The sequence below is a fragment of the Chiloscyllium punctatum genome, chromosome 8 (genome assembly GCF_047496795.1).
Source record: "Chiloscyllium punctatum isolate Juve2018m chromosome 8, sChiPun1.3, whole genome shotgun sequence".
NCBI classification, from domain to species: domain Eukaryota; kingdom Metazoa; phylum Chordata; class Chondrichthyes; order Orectolobiformes; family Hemiscylliidae; genus Chiloscyllium; species Chiloscyllium punctatum.
Window position 1 is genome coordinate 53,532,791 of NC_092746.1, and position 21,025 is coordinate 53,553,815.

Genomic DNA, 21,025 nt, shown 5'->3' on the forward strand with positions numbered 1-21,025 from the left:
CTCATTATAGCGAGAGAGACCACTGGTGATGGTTTAACCTGAGAGTTACCTTGCCTCAGACAAGGGGAGAGATTGAGAAGGAGAGTCATTTTGTAACTTTAGCCATTGCAAGAATTGAGCCTACCCTGTTGACATTACTCTGCATTGCAAACCAGCCAGCCACCCAGACATTGTCCAAAGTAGCAGCAGGGAGTCAGAGTGAATGAGTTTGAAAAGAGAAAAAAAAGGTCCAAGTGTGTGAGCTCATTAAAAAGCAGGTAATTCATTAATATTTTCTCACTCTTAGACTAAGGTATTAAGTTATAGAACATAGAACAATACAGCGCAGAACAGGCCCTTCGGTCCTCGATGTTGCACCTGTGAACTATCCTCAGCTCGTCCCCCTACACTATCCCAAAATCATCCATGTGTTTATCTAAGAATTGTTTAAATCTCCCTAATGTGGCTGAGTTGACTACATTAGCGGGTAGTGCATTTCACGCCTTTACCACTCTCTGCGTTATGCTAGGAGTTTGGAAATTTCTTACTTTGGGATTCAACATAAGGAAGAAACTAGAGGAGACATTGAAAATGGACAGTAGCTGAAAGTCTGAAATGTGTGGGATCAAACTGAGCCAGACATGTAATGATATTACAGGGCAAGAAATTACAGAGGGTGAGTTTTTTTGGTAAGTTGTTAATCTAAACTAAGTCATCAAATGTAAAGGAAGACTATACAATAAATGGTAGAACTCTTAGGAGCATGGACATACAGAGGGATCAGGGTGTACAGGTCCACAGATCCCTGAAAGTGGCAACACAGGTGGATAAGGTGGTCAAGAAGGCATACAGCACGCTTAACTTCATTGGCTGGGGCATCAAATATAAAAGTTTGCAAGTTATGTTCCAGCTCTATAAAACTTTAGTTAGGTTACATTTGGAATATTAAGTACAGTTCTGGTCACCACACTACCAGAAGGATATAGGTGCTTATGAGAGGGTGCAGAGAAGGTTAACCAGGATCTTGTCTGATCTGGAAGGTTTTAGTTGTGAGGAGAAGTTGGATAAATTCAGATCGTTTTCATTGGAAAGACAGAAGCTGAGAAGTGATCTCATAGAAATCTACGAAATTAGAAGAGGCATAGATAGAGTGGATAGTCAGAGGCTTTTTCCAAAGGTGGAAAGGTTAACCACAAGAGGGCACAGGTTCAGATAAGAGGGGAAATTTTTTCACATAGAAGGTAGTGTGTGCCTGGTATACACTGCCAGTGGAGGTGGTGGACGCAGATATGTTAGCAAAATTTAAGGCATATCTTAATAGACACATGAACAGGAGGTGAATAGAGGGATACAAACTGTGTATGGGCAATAAGTAGTGGGTCTAAATAAGGAATAGGAATTGGCGTAGGCTTGGTGGGTTGAAGGATCTATTCCTGTGCTTTATTATATTGCATTAAAAATTAATTGATTAGTTATTGCACATACTAACAGAAGTTAATTTTAAAGTTTATCACGTAGTTTCTGTCAGTGTTCCATAAATACAGCAAATGAAGATAAGCTTATAATTAAAGTAACAAAAACTATTAATTAGATTAGATTACTTACAGTGTGGAAACAGGCCCTTTGGCCCAACAAGTCCACACCGACCCGCCGAAGCGCAACCCACCCATACCCCTACCCCTTACCTAATACTAGGGGCAATTTAGCATGGCCAATTTACCTAACCTGCACATCTTTGGACTGTGGGAGGAAACCGGAGCACCCAGAGGAAACCCATGCAGACACGGGGAGAACGTGCAAACTCCACACAGTCAGTCGCCTGAGGCAGGAATTGAACCCGGGTCTCTGGCGCTGTGAGGCAGCAGTGCTAACCACTGTGCCACCGTGCTGCCCTATGTTAATGTTAGAATCTGAACTATTCAGTGAGTTAAAACCTAAGATTTTTAGATAAGAGCGAGGAAAACATTTCAGCTAATGCCCTAAAAAATGAAGTGATGTTAGCATTATGATGTAAGGTCTATGATTTGTATATCATTTATTTATGTGTTTGGATTTTTGAATTTAGTGGCATTTGGGGTTTTATGTGTATTTGAAGGGATGTGATTTATAACTTGTAAGTATTTCTGTAGCCATTATAATTTGTTTTAAAACTGTTTGAGAGAGAGAGCCTCCAAGAATTCTAAGTACATTGTGTAGTCCATTAAGCTTTCTAATGGAAGATTATGGATTTGGAGAAAGTGAGGACTACAGATGCTGGAGATCAGAGTCGAGAGTGTGGTGCTAGAAAAGCACAGCAAGTCAGGCAGTATCCGAGGAGCAGGAGTGGCTTGTGGCGCGGGGCTGAGAGAAAAATGGGAGGGGGTGGGGTTTGGGGGAAGATAGCTCAGAAAGTGGTAGGTGGATGAAGGTGAGGGCGAAGGTGATAGGTCAGAGAGGGGAATGATAGACAGGACAGGAGGGTGGTGCTGAGTTGGAGGCTTGGGACTGGGATAATGGTGGAGAGGGGAAATTGAGGAAGCTATTGAAATCCACATTTATCCCATATGGTTGCAGGGTCCCAAGGCAGAATATGATGTGTTTCTCTTCCAGGCGTCGGTGCGGATGTTCCCTGACCTGCTGTGCTTTTCCAAGATTCTGGATTTGTATTGCTTTAAACTTAGAGTGTAATGCCACAGCTTGCAGAGAAACCTTTCATTTTTAGTTTTAGTTTTGGCATAGCTGTAGGGTTCTTAGTTGAAGATGGACATGTAAAGCAGTTATTCCTGCGAAAAGGAGAAGGAAGTTTAGCTTTGTTGGAAATGGATTACCTTAGATTACCCCAAAGTCTGACCACTATCTATCAGGCACAAATCGAGAGTGTGATGGAACATTCCTACTTGCCTGGAGGAGTGCACCTCCAACAACACTCAATAAGCTTGATCACATCCAGACAAAGCAACCCACTTGATTGGCACCATTTCCACAAACATTCAGTTACTTCCACCACAGATGCTCAGAGGAGCAGTGTAAATATCTACAAGGTGCACTGCAGAAATTTGCCAAAATTCCTTAGACAGACCCTTCTAAACCTAGACACAAATTCAACGTAAGATATGGCAAGGATGCTGTGAGCAATGAATGTATGCGAGTGAGCATCCCTGAGATACAACCTGGTCCAATTCATGAGATGGGTGTCTGTCCTTTTGTGTGAAGCATCAGCATTGGAATGAGAGGTGCTGGTGCATTCCAAAGTGCAGTATTGAAATGCAGAAGTGTACCATCAATGGATTGTAGATATGCCATGGTAATTCAGTGTGGCTGGTACATGTTAGATGCCAAGGTCATGGAGCATGTGTCGTGGGTTTGGAGAAGGCTTGGTGAATTGATGCAATACATCTTGCAGATGGTGCACACTGCTGCCACTGTGCACCACTGTTGGAAATTGTGAATGTTTATGCTCATGGATGTGGTACTGATGAAGTGGGCTGCTTTGTATTGGATTGTATTAAGCTTCTTCAGTATTCGTGGAGCTGCATTCATCCAGGCAAGTTTTCTTAATATTCCTGAGTTGTGCCTTGTAGATGGTAGACAATCACTGGGGTATCAGGAGGTGAATTAATGACAGCAGAACTTTTGCAGCCACAATATTAAATAGTGTTTTAATCCCAGCTGATAGTAATACTAGACGAACAAGTATTTTTGGCCCACAAGACCGTTCACAAATATATTTCAGTTCCATCCTCTGTAAATTTAGGTACTAAATAAAGATTTTTTTTCAGTTAAATCATATCCCTAAGTAGAATCAGAATTTTCTGAACCACTATCTCTTCTTTGTTCCTTTATGCTAAGCTTTTCTTGAGTCATATCATATTGTTTGAGCTCTCTCCCACTTTGGAGTTCCCTTAGTATTGCTTTTTTCTTTTTCTTTCTTTATTTCCATCTGTATTTTCTTTTTCTTTTTCTATTTCTCCTACTTTTTCATTCTTTATTCTTTCATTTCCCATTGTTCTTTTTTCCTCTGCCAATTCAAATTGTTTTTCCACTTTTTCACCAAATCTTAGCATGTTCAAGCAGTGACACAACATTATCAGGTTTACTTCCTTTTAACTCTTAAAAGGTCTCAACCTTATGTGATCCTGCTTTTATTTGCTAACTCTCTCTGCTAATCCCCTGCTAACACTGAGGGTGGTCTAAGTTAAAGATTTCAAATAATCCAATTTATATCTTCTCATCCCAGAAAATTCCAAGTGACAAAGTTATTTTAAACTTCTAACCAATGTAAGATATTTCATAGCATTTCTCTCATTTATATGCTTACTTGCTGTTAAAGATACACAGATCCCTCCTCAATTTCAAGATTGTTAAAACAGCAAAGAGCCTATGCTTTGTTACAAATGTGGTATTGAGCCAGAGTCCAGAGTTAAAGCTGGTTTGAAAAACCAAAAAGTTTAGTTCTGCTATTTGTTTACCATGGGGCATTGAACATATTTGTAAGAGATATTATGGCGGCAAGGTCATTCATGAAGCAACTAAATATGGTTGAGCCAAGGGAACTGTCCTGAGAACTCCTGCAATTATGTTTTGAGGCTGAAATGATTGGTCTTTAACAATCTCAATCCACTTCCTTTGTACCAGGAATGACTCCAACTTCTGGAGAATGTTCCACTTGATTCCAGTTGTGCCAGGGCCCTTGAAGCCATGCTCAGTTAAATGTGGTCATGAAGTGAAGGGCAGTCCCTCTCATCTTTCATCAGGAATTCAGCTTTCTTTATCCACATTTGGAGCAAGGCTGTAATGAGGTCAGGTGCTGAGAGGCTCTGACAGAACCTAAATTAGCATCACTGAGAAGGTTATCACTGAAGACGTGCTGCTTATAGCACTATCACTCACAACATCAGTCACATTGATGAAGACTGATAGAATGCTAATAGAGCAGGTTTGATTTGTAATGTTTTTCTGGACAGAACATACCTGGCCAAGTTTTCATATTTTTGGGTAGCTCCCAGTGCTGGAGCATACTGGAACTGCAGCTGCAAGGCACAAATCAGGAGCGGAGGAAAAAAGTGAGGATTGAAGATGCTGGAGATCAGAATCAAGAGTGTGTTGCTGGAAAAGTACAGCAGGTCAGGCAGCATCCGAGGAGCAGGAGAATCGATGTTTTGGCGTAAGCCCTTCATTGGGAATGAGGAATTGTTCATTTTAACCCTACTGTGAAGCCTCTCCCAAGGATGCCCCTCATTGGTAATGAAAGGCTTATGCCCAAAATGTCAATTCTCCTGCTCCTCAGATGCTGCCTGACCCGCTGTGCTTTTCCAGCACCACATTCATGACACCAGTCAGGAGCGTAATGGACAACTCTCCACTTGAAGAGTGCAGTTTCAAAAACATTCAAATCGCTTGATAGCATCCAAAACAAAGCAGCCTGTTTGATTGGCTCCACATCCCCAAGCATCCACTCCCTCCATTACTAATGCTCTGGAGCAGCAGTAAGAACAATCTACAAGATGCGCTATGGAAATTCATCAAGACTCCACAAATAATGGCCATAGGTTTGGAGGACCTACCATCTAGAAGGACAGGGGAAACAGATACTGGGAACATCACCACCTGCAAGTTCCCCTCCAAGCCATTCATCTCCTGATATGGAACCATATCACTGCTATTTCACTGTCCCTGATTCAGCATCCTGGAACTCCCTCCCTAACTACATTGAGTGACTACCCTACACCAAATGGACTGTAGTGATTCAAGAATTCAAATTACTACCATCTTCTCAAGGGCAAGAGGAAATAGACAGTAACTGTTGGCCCAGACATTGATGCCATATCCCGTAAGTGAAAAAATACCTCTATGCACAGATGCGTGTGCAACAAATAGTTTGGTGAAAACAAGTTCTAGTAGATTTTTCTCTCTTGATTCACTCACCATCTGCGACAATACAAGTCTTACAGATACAGACTCATAGAGATGTACAGCATGGAAACAGAGCCTTCAGTCCAACTTGTCCATGCTGATCAGATATCCCAACCTAATCTAGTTCCATTTGTCAGCACTTGGCCCAAATTCCTCTAAACCCTTCATATTCATCCAGGTGCCTTTTAAATGTTGCAATTGTTCCAGCCTCCAGCTCTTCCTCTGGCAATTCGTTCCAGACACACACCACCCTCTGCATGAATTTGTTGCCCCTTACATCTCTTATTTCTTTCGCCTCTCACCCAAAACCTATGCCCTATAGTTCTGGACTTCCACACCATAGAGAAAAGGCCTTGTCTATTTATCCCATTCATGCCCCTCATGATTTTATGAACCTCCATAAGGTCACTTCTCAACCTCCAGGGAAAACAACCCCATCCTGTTCAGCATCTCCCTGTAGCTCAAATCCTCCAACCCTGGCAACGTCCTTGTAAATATTTTCTGAACCCTTTCAAGTTTCACAACATCCTTCCAATAGGAAGGAGACCAGAATTGCACGCAATATTCCAAAAGTGGCCTAACCAATGTCCTGTACAGCTGCAACAAGACATCCCAACTCCTATACTTAATACTCTGACTAATAAAGGAAAACATACCAAACGCCTTCTTCATTATCCTATCCATCTGCGACTCTACTTTCAAGGAGCTATAAAGCTGCACTGCAAGGTCTCTTTGTTCAGCAACACTCCCCAGGATCTTACAATTAAGTGTATAACTCCTGCTAACATTTGCTTTTCCAAAATGCAGCATCTCACATTTATCTAAATTAAACTCCATCTGCCACTCTTCAGCACATTGGCTCATCTGATCAAGATCCTGTTGTAATCTGAGGTAACCTTCTTCGCTGTCCACTACACCTCCAATTTTGGTGTCATCTACAAACTTACTAACTATATCTCCTTTATTCACATCCAAATCATTTATATAAATAATGAAAATTAGTGGATCCAGCACCGATCCTTGTAGCACTCCACTGGTCACAGGCTTCCAGTCTGAAGAACAACCCTCCACCACCACCCTCTGTCTTCTACCTTCGAGCCAGTTCAGTATTCAAATGGCTACTTCTCCACATATTCCATGAGATCTAACCTTGCTAACCAGTTTCCCATGGGGAACTTTGTTGAAAGCCTAGCTGAAGTTCCACAGATCATGTCCACCACTCTGCCTTATATCTTGGATTCAACCAATTCGGGCAGTAGTAGTACAGTCTTCACTCAGAATACATACTATGTCCTTGCCACTTTCACTGCTTCTTCTAAGTTGTGTTTAAAATGAAGGAGCACTGATTCATCAACTGAGGAATGGAGGTAAATGGAGCCCCAAACAATCCTTCCAAGTGTAACAATGTTTTAATTGTGCTTCTTTCCATTTAGTGTACTTTATTCATTGCTCCCTCTGTGGTCCAATCTACTCAGGAGACCAAGTACATTTTAGCTGATTGTGTTGTGTAACACCTTCATTAGTCTACATGTAGAGAGATGGTGGCATAATGTTAATATCATTGGACTGATAATCCAGTGACCCGGGAAAATGCTTTGGGGAGTGTTTTCACATTCCATCACAGGATCAGTACCATTTACATTCAGGTTGAAAAATCTGGAACTGAAAGCTAGGCTCCGTGCTGGTGACCAGGAAGTCTTCCGCAATTATTGTTAAAACCCACGTGGATTACTAGTGCCCTTCACACAAGGAAATCGGCCATTCTTACCTGATCTGGCCTACATGTGACCCTACATCCACAGCAATGTGACTGAATCATTCTGTGTACGCTTTTGGCAATGGTCTCATAAGCCTATGTTCAAGGGATGGGCAACAAATGGGTCCCTTCCCAGTAACAGGCACATCCCATGAAAGTTGACATTTCAAAAAAAAAGTTAATGCATTATCCTGAGCATCTGGTCAGTACCATTTTAATTTGCTGACCCACTTAGAACTTGGTTCAACTTCCTATCCTCTTCAGTGAACTTCAAGGTAAGCTCAAGGAAGGTCAAACCCTTTGACATTCGCTTTGGTACCTTACAACTTTCTGGATAAAACATTAAGTTCAACAATGTTACATCACATCCACGCCTCCCCTTTGAGAAACACCAGCTATTCAAAATGATTTTGTTCTTCTGTCTAACATGCCCTTAGGGGATCTTGTGGTGCAGTGGTAATGTCCCCATCCCTGAGGCAGGAGGCTGGGTTTCAAGTCCTACCTACTCCAGAGGTATGTCATAACATCTCTGAACAGGTTGGTCAAAAATATCTGTGTGTCCCCGAACCATCATTTTTTTTTATTTGTTCCATTATTTCCTTTTGGTTTACACCATCATCCCTTTTGATATTTTCTTACTTTTCATTCTCCCATTTCCAAGGCTCAATACTTGCTTAAAACCTGTTCCATTTCTGACTTTTTCCAGTTCAGCTGTAAAGTCATCAAATGAAATGTTAACTTTGTTTCTCCCTCAATGGATACTGAAAACGTGCAGCATTTTCTGCTTTTCTTTCTGACTAGAGACTAAATGCTTGCAACTAGAAGCAAATTTCAGTAGATGATCAGCAGCAGGATATTGAGACTAACTGTAGGAAAGGTTTAGGAATAGATTGTTATTCTGAGTTTGGGGTTAAGTGAAAATCAAGAGAAAAAAAAGGTTTAAAAAACCTCAAAAAACTGCAGATACTGGAAATCAGAAACAAAGACTGAATTGCTGGAAAAACTCAACAGGTTTGGCAGATTCAGTGACCCTTCTTCAGAACTGTTGCAGCAAGAAAATGGTTGGTATATATGCTGCCGATGGGGTGGGATGAGGTGGGAGGAGTAAACGACAGGTAGAGATGAAGCTCAGTTGGACAGAGGAAAGACTTGCCTGAAGAAATCAATAGCTGCTAATTGGAACCATTAGTAACTGACAATGGTTTGTGGTAGCAGCCCATGTGATGACAAGGCCATTTGCTCAGAACTGGTATGGGGGTTGGGGTAAGGACGTGGGAGAACATACTCAGGCACTAAAATTATTGAACCCTATATTGAGTCTCAAAGTCTGCAGAGTCCTCAAGCAGAAAATGAGGTGCAATCCAGGGAACAGGGTGGTGTGCTCTGTCTACAAAAATGATCCCGAGACTCCTGTTGCCTGTCACTTCAACACAAATCTGAAAAATACTCTCACTGCCCCACAGTGATCCATATACCTCCTCTGCTTCAAATAATAATTCAATTTTTCCTTATGTAATGTAATTATTCCTGCCCCAGCTACACACTATGGGAAAGCATATGTTTCAGTGATCTTTTTCCAAGCTTGGTTTGCCTGATTAGCTTTGTCCTCATTTTGTGGAAATTAAAAATGGATAAGCCCTCACTTCTGACTACTCAACTGGAGGAAATAGACACTTCACATTCACTGAACCAAATATATTCCTGACTTTAAATACCTATTTAAATCTCTTAAAACTCTCATGGCAGTAGTCTTGCAAGTTACTTCAAATGCTTAATTTTTCTATTCAGATCTTGATTTACATCAATACATGACCAAATCAACTAATAAATCTGAAGGGGGAATGTTGTATACAAGGAATAGAATCCACAAGTTAAATAACCAACTTTTGTAAGAACAGCTGCATTTTAGTTTAAGAGTTTAGAAAAACAAAAATTAATTTCACTGCCATTTTCTGAAATAGTTGAGGCAACTTTGGGTGTAGTCTCAAACTTAAACTTAATTCCAAGAAATTCACTTGGAGATGTTTGGGTGGAAGGCGATGGCAAAGCTGGTGCGGTCGGCAGTGGTCCATGCAGCGGTGACAGTTTGAAATGAAGAGGTCAAGGGTGGGTAACAGGCCAGCACAGGGTGCCCAGGTGGATGGGGTGTGTTGGAGGTGGGGGAAGGGGTCCTTGGTGGATGGGCAGGAGCCTTGGTTTAAAAAGTGGGCCCGGAGGCAGCAACAGAAATGTTCAAGGTTGTGGCATGTTGGGACTCATTAATCTGAGAGCGTGGAGGGATACAGGTGAGCAGCAGTTTGGAATGAAAAGGTAAAATGAAGAGGTCATTCCTGATGAAGGGCTTATGCCCAAAACATCAATTCTCCTGCTCCTCGGATACTGCCTGACCTGCCAGGCTTTTTGAGCACCATACTCTCGACTCTGAATCCCAGCTTCTGTAGTGCCCACTGTCTCCCAATAGGATCTGTCTGCCCCTTTATCCTCCTTGACTATCTCCATATCCCTAATACCATCCAACAATCTGTTTTCCAGGATCTTGAAATGTACTCGAAGTTTGAGTACCTGTAATTCTATTTAATAGAGAATTCCAAAGATTTTTAACCCTCTGCATGAAGAAATTTCTTAAGTTGTTTATGTGTCCATATAAATAACACTAAACATTTTTTAACTTCACCCACATGAGTACAGTACAACCTTAGGACAACATAAACTATTAGATTGTTATAATTAAATTAGAAGCAGGCAGAGATAGTCTCAAGGAGATACTTTGACTCAAAATAGCTTTTGTACTAAATTCATAATCAGAATAAAAATAATCTATGGCCAAGTTGAGTGATATTCAAATAATAATTATGTGGCCATATGATAGTAACTATTGGAACTTTTCCTTTTACAAAGACAGAAAATTCAATCAGGAAACATAAATACAGAGTCAGAATACTTGCTTAGTAACATAATCAATTAACAGATCGTAGATGTAGCTGCTATATTGGATTTAACCAAACCAGTGTACCAGATAACTTTCCATTGTTTGCTTAAGGTCAACCATCCTACCAGTTAGTTAATGCTGTGCAGGGTTATTCAGAGATTGGCAGTGAGCTGCAGAAGTTTGATGGAGAAACAAAGTTTATCTTTCCCTCTTGTTTTTTCACCAACAAAATTAAAACTGAATATACTGAGAATATTTTCTTAGTAGTGAATGAATTTTTCCAGCAATTTCTGTTTTTGTTTTTGCATTATTAATTACATTTTCTTTGGTTATTGTATAACTATAGAAATTCTAGGTTAATACTTTAATATTAAATATTACTTTATGGACTCTCAAACAAAATAGGATGACAGTATTCTAATTTTTCTGATCATTTTATTGGTACAATTTTGTGCATAATCAGCATAGATTAGCACATCTAAATAAATACTATTAGCAGCAATGTATCACAATACAAATTTAGACGGGTTGGTACAATATTTGATGCAGGAATTGCAGGGCAGTCCTTGACATAAACATTTAAGTGCTAAGTAACTGTAATCATAAAAGCAGCACATAACTCACATCACATGGAGGGGGCAAAAGGAACAAGCTTCCTGTTTTAACAGTGAAAAAATTCTTAATGGCACTACACACATATAATTATCATTCTAGAAATACAATCCAATGAACATTCATCAGTCAGATACAACTGTGTGATATACAATTCGATATTTTACAATGTATAGCTGCAAATTATTCAAGTACCATCCCTCGAGAGTATGTGTTTCCATGGAAAAAAATAAACATATACTGTTTTAGAAACATTACTTAATGTAGTATGTCTAAATTATATATGTTAGAATCTGTCTTTAAGGAAAGTCAATGTTAAAATATTCTGCAGAAATATTCCACTTAAATTCAAGGATTTAGTTGAGTAAAATTCCTTTCTAAGCAATTATATGACAAATGAACTATTGTTTCATTCTGGTGTTCTTCCATAAAATGGAAGCAACGATCTGCAGAAAAACATTATGTGCATTAAGAAGGATCAATACTTCTAAATTACAAAATTGTTCAATTGGGCACGAGTTGTAAACAGCGATTACAATCATTTCAAAGTTAAATAGCAGAACTTCTGAACTCTTAACAATCTGTGAGCTACTTATTAAAAACATAAAATGTTTCATTTTGTTTCATATCTTTCAAGGGACTCAAGCAATCCCGGGGGTCAACTGATAGTTCAGTGACACTTCAATATCTTTCAGCATATTAGGCCATAAATTCAGGAATGATCTGGGTGTGTATGTTTTGATTAAATTGACTGCCAAAAATCTACAAATGGCTTTGGACCACTCCTGAATTACATCTGCAATGGTGGGCGTGTTAAGCCATTGGTATAGCAAAAGTAACAACTGTACCCTCTGCAATCTGGTATGTGATCCTTGACACAGGAAGAGGTGTGTTTGTGATTAAATATGAGACAAGAACAGGGTGAGGTTCAGCTGTTACACCATTCATGGTTGCATTCTTACATATACTGTTCAGGTTTCCATAAAAATAACACCACTTAGGCTTTGCAGTGGAAAGTTCCTGGAATCAGTAAAACTATACGCCAAAATAACACGTTGCAGTAGAGAATAAGAAAGGGGAATGAATTCTTAGCATTTAATATATCGCATTAAGTATTTTTATTGTGTTCCATTAAAACTCTCTACTTGAGAAATGTCATCAAGCCATGTGTGAGCAGCTCAAAACTATAATTTTAACGGTAACCAAATGTGCTGAAAATGCACTCAATATTTTACAATAACATAAAGCTGCAAGTTTCACCAAATGTTAATGCTTAAAATGTTAATTATTAAGGCCTGTTTTTACTGTAAACATTCTGCTTAACAATTTTGTTGATCCTATATTTTGTTATTACAAAAACAAGTAAGTAACAACTTAAAAGGTAAAGGCATCATTTTTAACAACTTATCAATACTATTTTATGTATTTCCTGAATCATTCAGATCTAATCATACTCTGTAATAATTTGACTCTTTCAAAAGCTACCACCAAAATTTAAGAAAAAAATTATTTTCAATAAAAAACTTATTTGACAACAGCACAAAACAAAATTCATACATAAAAACAATTTTTCTAGCAATCTACTTTAGCTGTAGTTTTTACATCAGTACAATGCAAATATATGCAAAAATTACAGATTAGCTCCACAGTGTAGTCAACAGTTTAATAGGACATTCAATTCATATAGGCAATACTTTGTCACAAGCTATTTTGGCCTTAATCTGCCAGCATTTTAACTGGACTATCTGAGATGCAATAAAACAAAATTTGTGATAATTTTAGGCTAACAGAAACACAATTGTTCTGTTGATATTTTGTAAACATGTAACTGTAATTAGAATTTGACGTGTGTACAAAGTTCTACTTTATTGACTGGCTCATAATACAGAAACAACCATATAAGTGGTATCAATTCAAAATAGATTTTCAATATAAAGCATTACTTGTAGTATCACAAGGTCAAAATGCTGTAAAACAAGATTGGTTCTGAACATTAGACATAAAAAATTATATTAATCCAAACCTTAATTTTGTCATCAAATAATCTGTATTAGACCTCTCAAAGATTTTGCTTGCATCTAGTCTTCATTACAATAATTCCGCTAATTAAGACATCTGTGTGTCTCCCCACCAATATATTTACCAGAAACTTTATTTGTCATATAATCGTAATTTTGCACCCAGGTGTATATTTCAGTTTGTTAAGTTTTAGTATTGCTTCAATTTCAACATTTTGTCCTTCTGTTTTAGTTTCTTGTGTTAAAGTATAAAATGGGCTCAAGCTGGATAAAAGGGGACATGATTCACCCAGAGGGACAGGAACATCTACTACAACCATACAGATTAGACTTAAATTAATGATTAACAAAAATGTGGATGTATTAGAAATGATATCAATAAATCATGTTATTCTTCAAAGTGTAACACATTTCTTTCAAGGGGGCTAAGGTTATGGGTGTGGTAGGTGCTGTCAAAGAAAAGGGCAGAAAATATATTTTTATTTGTTCACGGGATGAAATTGTTGATGCCTACACCAGTTTATATTGCCCCATCGCTAATTGTTTCGGAAAAGGTGGTGGTGAGCTACCTTCTTGAATTGCTGCAGTCCTTGGAGTTTGGGGCACCCAAAATATTGTTAGAGAGGGAGTGCCATGGATCTGACACAATGACATTGAGGGAACACACATATTTGTTTGGTGTATGCTTTGAGGGAAACTTGCAGATGTTAGTGTTCCCAGGTATCTGCTGCTCTTGACCTTGCAGCTGGTAGAGGTCATAGGTTTAGAAGGAGCTGTTTGTGAAGCTTTGGTGAGTTACTGCAATACATCTTGGAGATGATACACATTGCTATCACTGCATTAACTTTGAAGTGAATGGATATTCAAGGTTGTGAGTCAGGTGCTGCTTTGCTGTCTACAGTGTAAGCTCCTTGAATGCTGTTGGACTTGCACTCATCCAGGCAAGTGGGGAGTATTCCATCACATTTCTACCTTGTGCCTTGTAGATGGTAGCAGGCAATGGAGAGACAAGAATGGAGTTTCCTGTTCCAGAATTCCAAATGTCTAACTTGCTTGTGTAGCCACAGTATTTATATGGCTAGTCCAGTTCAATTTCTGGACAAGGGTAACCCTCAGGATGGATGATGATGCATAGGAACACCACCACATTCAAGATCCCCATTAAGCCTCACAACATTCTAACATGGAACCACATCACCGTTGCTTAATTGGTACTGGCTCAGAAACCTGGAGTCGACTCCCTACCAGTATTGTGTATGTACCTACATCACACCTCAATCGGCTCAGGCTTGAAGGATCGAAGGGCCTATTCCTGGGCTGTAAATTTTCTTTGTTTTACTACCTTAAGGGTAATCAAGATGGGCAACAAATTTTGACTTTGTAAGCATGTTCAGACACCATGAAAGGAAAATAAATCTGGTTTAGAGATATGTTTAATTGATACACTTTGTATTAAGATCGTCTCTCATATTAGGCATTGAGGGGTATGCGAAATAAAAAAGTTAAATTACAGCAGAATTTAATTTATTTGGGTAATACTGTAAGTGTGCAGGAAGGTAGCAGAAAACATGGTACTTTATCCTAATAATATGGTGGTTGAAAAGGTCAACTTTTAATTTTAATGTAGAGCTGCCTTGAAAATGGAATATCATCTTAGTAATATCTGCTTGAAGTATTTATTCTTTGAGAAATTATTTGAAGTTAGAATGGAGTTCTGCATCTTAAACAATAAGATGAAATGCTGGATCAACTGCAGCCTGTTATGGTTTGAAATATATTGTCTGAGCCCAGTTCATCACAGGAGAGGTCGTACCTTTGTCTCCTAACAGCAGGAAAACTTCCTGCAATTAAGTTGGTGTATGAATGGGTCCATTGGGGAATCTCACCAACTGTAGGTAGGTTGTTAATTAGATTCAGTAATTAGCCAATTGACATCACGTATCCTTGAGCATACTAGAATTTAGTGGTGGTCCAGGAATTGCATGTGAGTAGCTTCCGTGTCACCAGAAGCCTTTAGAGGGTAGTCTCTCTTTTAAAGCACATAGTTCCTCAGAGGAACTGGACAATAGGCAGTTATCCCATGCCTCGATTGCAGTTTCACTCACTGGTGGCCTCGATCCCTTGGTTATCATCGGCCCCTCTCCTCCTTATAAATGACGTAGGTAGCAATGTGATTTATAATTTAGTTTAGATGCAACATCAAGAGATTGCAATTAATCTTCTATGAATCAATAATTTTCAAACCTTGGTATGAACATATGAATTAAATTTGATAGTAATTTGTCAGTGCAGATTAATGATTAATCTGAAGCCAGTAAATGCTCTTTATAGGGCATGGCAGAAACAATAATTAAGAATTGCTGCAAAAGAAACATAATAACTTATCAGAATTCCCAAGTGCTTTATCTTGAATGAATTATTTTGAAAATTGTACAAATATAACAGCAGATTTGTAGCCATTGTGCATGGTGTTTTTCAAAGTGGAGGTACAAAAATCTAGTGGATGGTTTTCCTGCTGCTACCTGCTTGCCTGTTATTTGTCTGAAAGTTTGGGGAGATGGAGAGTGTCTGCATATCTCTCCAAGTTCACGACCTGGTGAGGCCCTTAAATAGGTAATTAACGGTTAATCAAGCACTTCATCCCTCTGTTTCTAGTATCCATGGCAGCAGGAGACCCGAGCTATGGAGCTACTCGGCCGCTTTAGCCGGTGTTAGGTAAGGGGGGAGTCCTTCTTTCCAGGCTCTTTGCAACCATTGGAGGCATCTCCCAAGTGTTCATCCTTCCCCTTTAATCCTTCCATTTGGCCATGTCATCTCTGCACCCTCCTCCATCCATTACACTGATCACTAAACCCCAGGCTATCTAGGCTCCTCAGCATGGTTGGATTATCTGTAATTTCAGTAGTTGACAGAGTCCTACTGGTGCTGGCAGAACGACAGACCTGCTGGTTTCTCCTGATTTAGGGGCAAATGTTTTCCCTTAAAACAATTAACATTAAATAAACAGCATTGTGGGTGTACCTACAACACATGGACTGAAAGGTTCAAAAAGGCAGCACACCACAGCCTTCTGAAGGGCAACTAGAGATGGCCAATAAATGGTGGCCCACTCAGTGATGTCCATGTCCCAGGAGTGAATAAAACAAAGTTACCAAGCATATAATTGGGATTATGGAAGAACTCCCTACCGATTGTTTTAGCTAGAGATGTGGGTACCATGGTGCCCTGTAAAACACACCTCATAAGGTGTAATCTTAACTTGATTATCAATAAACTGGTTCTCAGTGCATTACTTTATAATGTATTATGGTTTCTAAACTGGCTGTGGTACAATCTATTAGCTTGGTTTAGCTGTTACTTCTTGAAAACATGGGATTGTATTATTTGGTCAAATGTGGCAAAATTACAATATTCATCATTTTCTACTAAAAACTTAGCTATTCCACAATCAACTGAAAAACATAGCAGTTCTCCTCTCTGCATTATGACTTTCATGAGAATCAATTGTTCACTTTGTTGCACAGAATTTAACATGATATTTAAAATAATTTCCTTTCAATGAGTGTGTGAATGCAATACACATTGTGATCATGAGCCATATGGACTATTAAGGTTAATTCTTGATTGATATTGAATTAGTGATTTTCAACTCAATACACTTCAGTGCTAAAAATGCCTCCAAGTAGTCCCAAGCAAAAGAAAGGTGAAAATAATTAACTAGACTTTCTGCTATAGCATCAGTCCTGTTGGAAAGTCAAAAAGTGCAGATGCTGGATGCATAAAGGACCAGAATTGTCTGTCAGCATGGCTCCTCTTCTATCAGACCAGAAAGATACAAATTAGAGTGGCAATTTTTCCAAAATAAAAGATGTTGGGTGTACAGATTAGTTAATCAATATCCTACAATTCTAACTTATGAACTTGTTGGAATATAAAAGCCACAAAATAAGGATGAACCTTATTAGTATGCAGTACTGAGTTCTGCATTATAGATTGGATATTGATTCTTTCCAGAATTCATGAGGATTCTTTCAGATGTGAGGAAATACATATATGAAAAATACTTGAAAAAATAAGTTTTGGCAAAATGCCAATCTATTAGAATTGTTCAAAGTTCTGAACAAATGAGATGTGGTCAAAGCAGAGCGATCACAGTATTTGAGGAATCGAGATCAAGGAATCATAAGTATAAGAGAGGTTAGGGAAAAAGACCTTTCTTTAAAGAGTAGTGAGCCTGTACAATTTATTTTCATGATAGTAGTTGAAGCAAAAATTATATCAATTACTTAGATTAGTTTGAAATAATGGAAGGACTAACAGGAGTTGGAAGAAATGACAGACCAAGGTGATTAAATTAGATTAGACTATTGGTCATGAGAGGGTTAAATACCAACAGATAGATTAGTTTAAATGGCCAGTCTCTATGTTATAACTCTTACATTTTAGTAAGCATTAGTTTCTTCCTGGTTACTGATATACACATTTCTAGCAGTGTTTTTATGCAAAATTCCTACATTGTATGTTATTTGCATCTCCTGAAAATATTTTCTAAAGTTCAGAATTTTAATTGTCTCCAGTACCTTTTCATTAAATGGCAAAAACACTATTGTTAGAGGACTGCCCAACATAATGGTAAAACGGCCATTGCACTTAGCTGTTCTGATGTTTCTACTGTATACCTGAATCACAAATATTCAGTGTCATCGCTATTCCAATTCTGTTCAATATTTCATAATTAAAATACGATCCAGGGTCAAGTTGAACTATACCTGTTTTCAGTAAATGATTGCCATTGCAGTATTTTGGATTATGTGGTACTGAAGCCTGAGGAAACGGTGTCCTGAAACTTGTTCAAAGGAATTCTTTAAACAAAGACACAGTTTCCATGAAAATTAAAACAAAATTCATAAAATACTGCAGGACCCAAAATTATGCTTTATATACAGATTTTGAGAGACCTCAAATAAATCATTTGATATCGTTTAGTGTACACCCTCACATTTCTTTGCTCTTGATACCTAAATGGCCCACATAGTGTAACTCCCAAAATGAGTACTCCTAACTTTCTACCATATTAATCTTATGTTTTGTGTCTTAAGTTACAAAAAAATCAATTTCACATCTTAAACCACATAACTTTAAAAATCATAGTTTTAGACAAACCTTGTCTTTAAAAAGTATTATTTACAATCGTGCATTAAATCACAGCGCCTTTCTTTTTTGGCATAACTCTTAATTATAGACATCATCAGCAAGATATAGTTGACACTGTTCTTGAAATTGGTAATTGGACCATTGAAGGCGTCTACTGTTCTCAACATGCAAGTCACTTAATATTGGAGTATTTCCCCATACACTTGACAAAGAGGATCATCCAATTTTACAAATTAAATTATCTCACAAGACATCACTGGGAATTTCCTTAGATTTCTTTTCCCCCTCCCACTTCATTGCTGTGGTTTAGGTGGGAACCAAGTTAATATGGCATGTCTGGGGTTTCTGCCAAAGCTACACAGACTAAAAGCAGAAACTCTCCTTCCAAGGAAAATCTTGGGAGTTTCTACAAACCAGAACAGGCCAAGCATGTTTTACTATTAGAAATAGAGCTGTATAGTAAGACTAAACAGTTTTGCATCAACATGGTCGTGTTTGTTTAACCTAACAGTAAGTTAGAACACTAACAATATTTAAGTTTAAAAACTTAAGTTCACTTTCCAAAAAATATTTTTATATAATTTTTTGTTCCAATTATTTATCATTTTACACAATACTCATGTTGAACATTAGCAATAAAAATGATGGACATTAACTATACAGGAATCTATTGTTTGGCAAAAATGTCTAGTTTTACAGTAAATATTAACCTACTTGATTCAATTCCACCAAATTATTTCAAAACATTGTAGGTTTAATTTTATACAAGGCTCTTTGTCAACTCTCCTTTCAAAACAGGTTCACTCATATTTTTCTAAGAATTTCTTTCATTTATCTGTCTGCAGGATGGGCCCAAAATCTCATTCATGTGCTGTATCATTCCACGAATTGCATCTTAGGCACAAACATTTCACTAAGGTCTTGTCTTAATTTAAAATATACCTAGATGTGGGAGTATATTGTGAAGACATGCAACTTTGTTCAATAAGTTTGAATTTTGGTATTAAGGTGGCCGCAGAGCTTTTATTTTAAAAATACTGATGGATCTTTTGTAAGTTTACTCTTTCAGATAAAACTAGACCAGCAAAATGTAATGGCTCAGAATTAGCTCTGGTTGTACAAAATGACTTTTCCATTGTCCTATCAAAATATTCTCCAACGCATAGTGCAAATATATACAGATTTTGATTTCTTATATTTAAAGAAAGCTGTGTTCAGCACTTCTTGTGAATGGCCTTTTCAATAAAGCAAACCTTCCACATTTTTGCATTGGTGACATGTGTTACAGAGGCAGTATCGGAAAATAAGTTTGTGTTGACCCTTGTAAAGCATCTCTTTCCTGATTAAAGCAGGAAAGTAATGTAAACATCCAGTTCAATATGACAAAAAATGTTCTTATGAATCACAATGAAGTTTAACAGACTGCAAACATTGAAGCTGCTTTGTCTGACATCCAAGGAATGTAAACAGACAAAAGGCACACAGAGGCCTTGGTCCAGTTCTCGCTAGTCGATCCAAGCTGCGCTTTCACAGTTCTGTCATCAAAAGACGTTTCATTATCTTCTCTCGATCCAGTTCACGTCTCACATTATCAGCACTGTAAATAATGAAAATTTAATTTGTCACACATTACTAAGAAGTTATGTAATACAATAGCTGTATATAGCAGAAAGTGAGGACTGCAGATGCTGGAGATCAGAGTTGAGAATGTGGTGCTGGAAAAGCACAGAAGGTCAGGCACCCTCCGAGGGGCAGGAGAATCTCCTGCTCCTCAGATGTTGCCTGACAAATTGCTGTACATATTAGAGTCATAAAGTTATAGAGATGTACAGCACAGAAATTGACCATTCGGTCCAATTGGATATGCCGACCAGATATCCTAAATTAATCTAGTCCCTTTTGCCAGCATTTGGCCCATATCCCTTTAAACCCTTCATGTTCAGATACCCATCCAGATGTTTTTCAAATGTTGTAATTGTACCAGCCTCCACCACTTCCTCTGGTAGCTCATTCCATACACACACCACCCTCTGCGTGAAAAAGTCATCCCTAGGTCCTTTTTTAATCTTTTCCCTTCTTGCCTTAAACCTGTGCCCTCTAGTTTTGGACTCCCCTAAGCTGGCGAAAGGATCTTGGGCTATTCAACTTATCCATGACCCTCGTGATTTTATAAACCCCTATGGGGTCACCCCTTGGCCTCTGATGCTTCAGGGAAAGTTGCCCCACCCTTTTCAGCCTCTCCCTGTAGCTGAAATCTTCCAACCCTGGGCAACATCCTTGTAAATCTTTTCCGAACCCTTTCGAGTTTCACAACATCCTATAGTAAGTAGACCAGAATTGCATACAATATTTGAAAAGTGATCTAACCAATGTCCTGCACAGCCACAACATGACCTCCCAACTCCTATACTCAATGCACTGACCAATAAAGCTCGGCACACCAAATGTTTTCTTCACTGTCCTATCTAGCTGTGACTCCACTTCAAGGAACTATGTACCTGCATCCACGGTCTCTTTGTTCAGCAACACATCATTAAATGTATGAGTCTGTCCTGATTTGCCTTTCCAAAATGCAGCACATCATATTTATCTAAATTAACCTCCATCTGCCTCTCCTCCGCTCATTGGCCCATCTGATCAAGATCCCATTCTACTCTGAGGTAACGTTCTTCACTGTCCACTACA

At 38.5% G+C, this 21,025-nt stretch overlaps 1 protein-coding gene across 1 annotated transcript in view; it reads right to left on the minus strand.

Annotated features, from left to right (window-relative positions):
* Positions 1-11,003: 11,003 nt before the first annotated feature.
* Positions 11,004-21,025, minus strand: part of LOC140480568 (band 4.1-like protein 4B) — a 380,420-nt gene continuing 370,398 nt past the window's right edge. Inside the window, exon 25 of the mRNA XM_072575571.1 lies at positions 11,004-19,937. Coding sequence (XP_072431672.1) covers positions 19,868-19,937 — 70 coding nt within the window. The 3' untranslated portion in view covers positions 11,004-19,867. The remainder of the gene's footprint in view (positions 19,938-21,025) is intronic.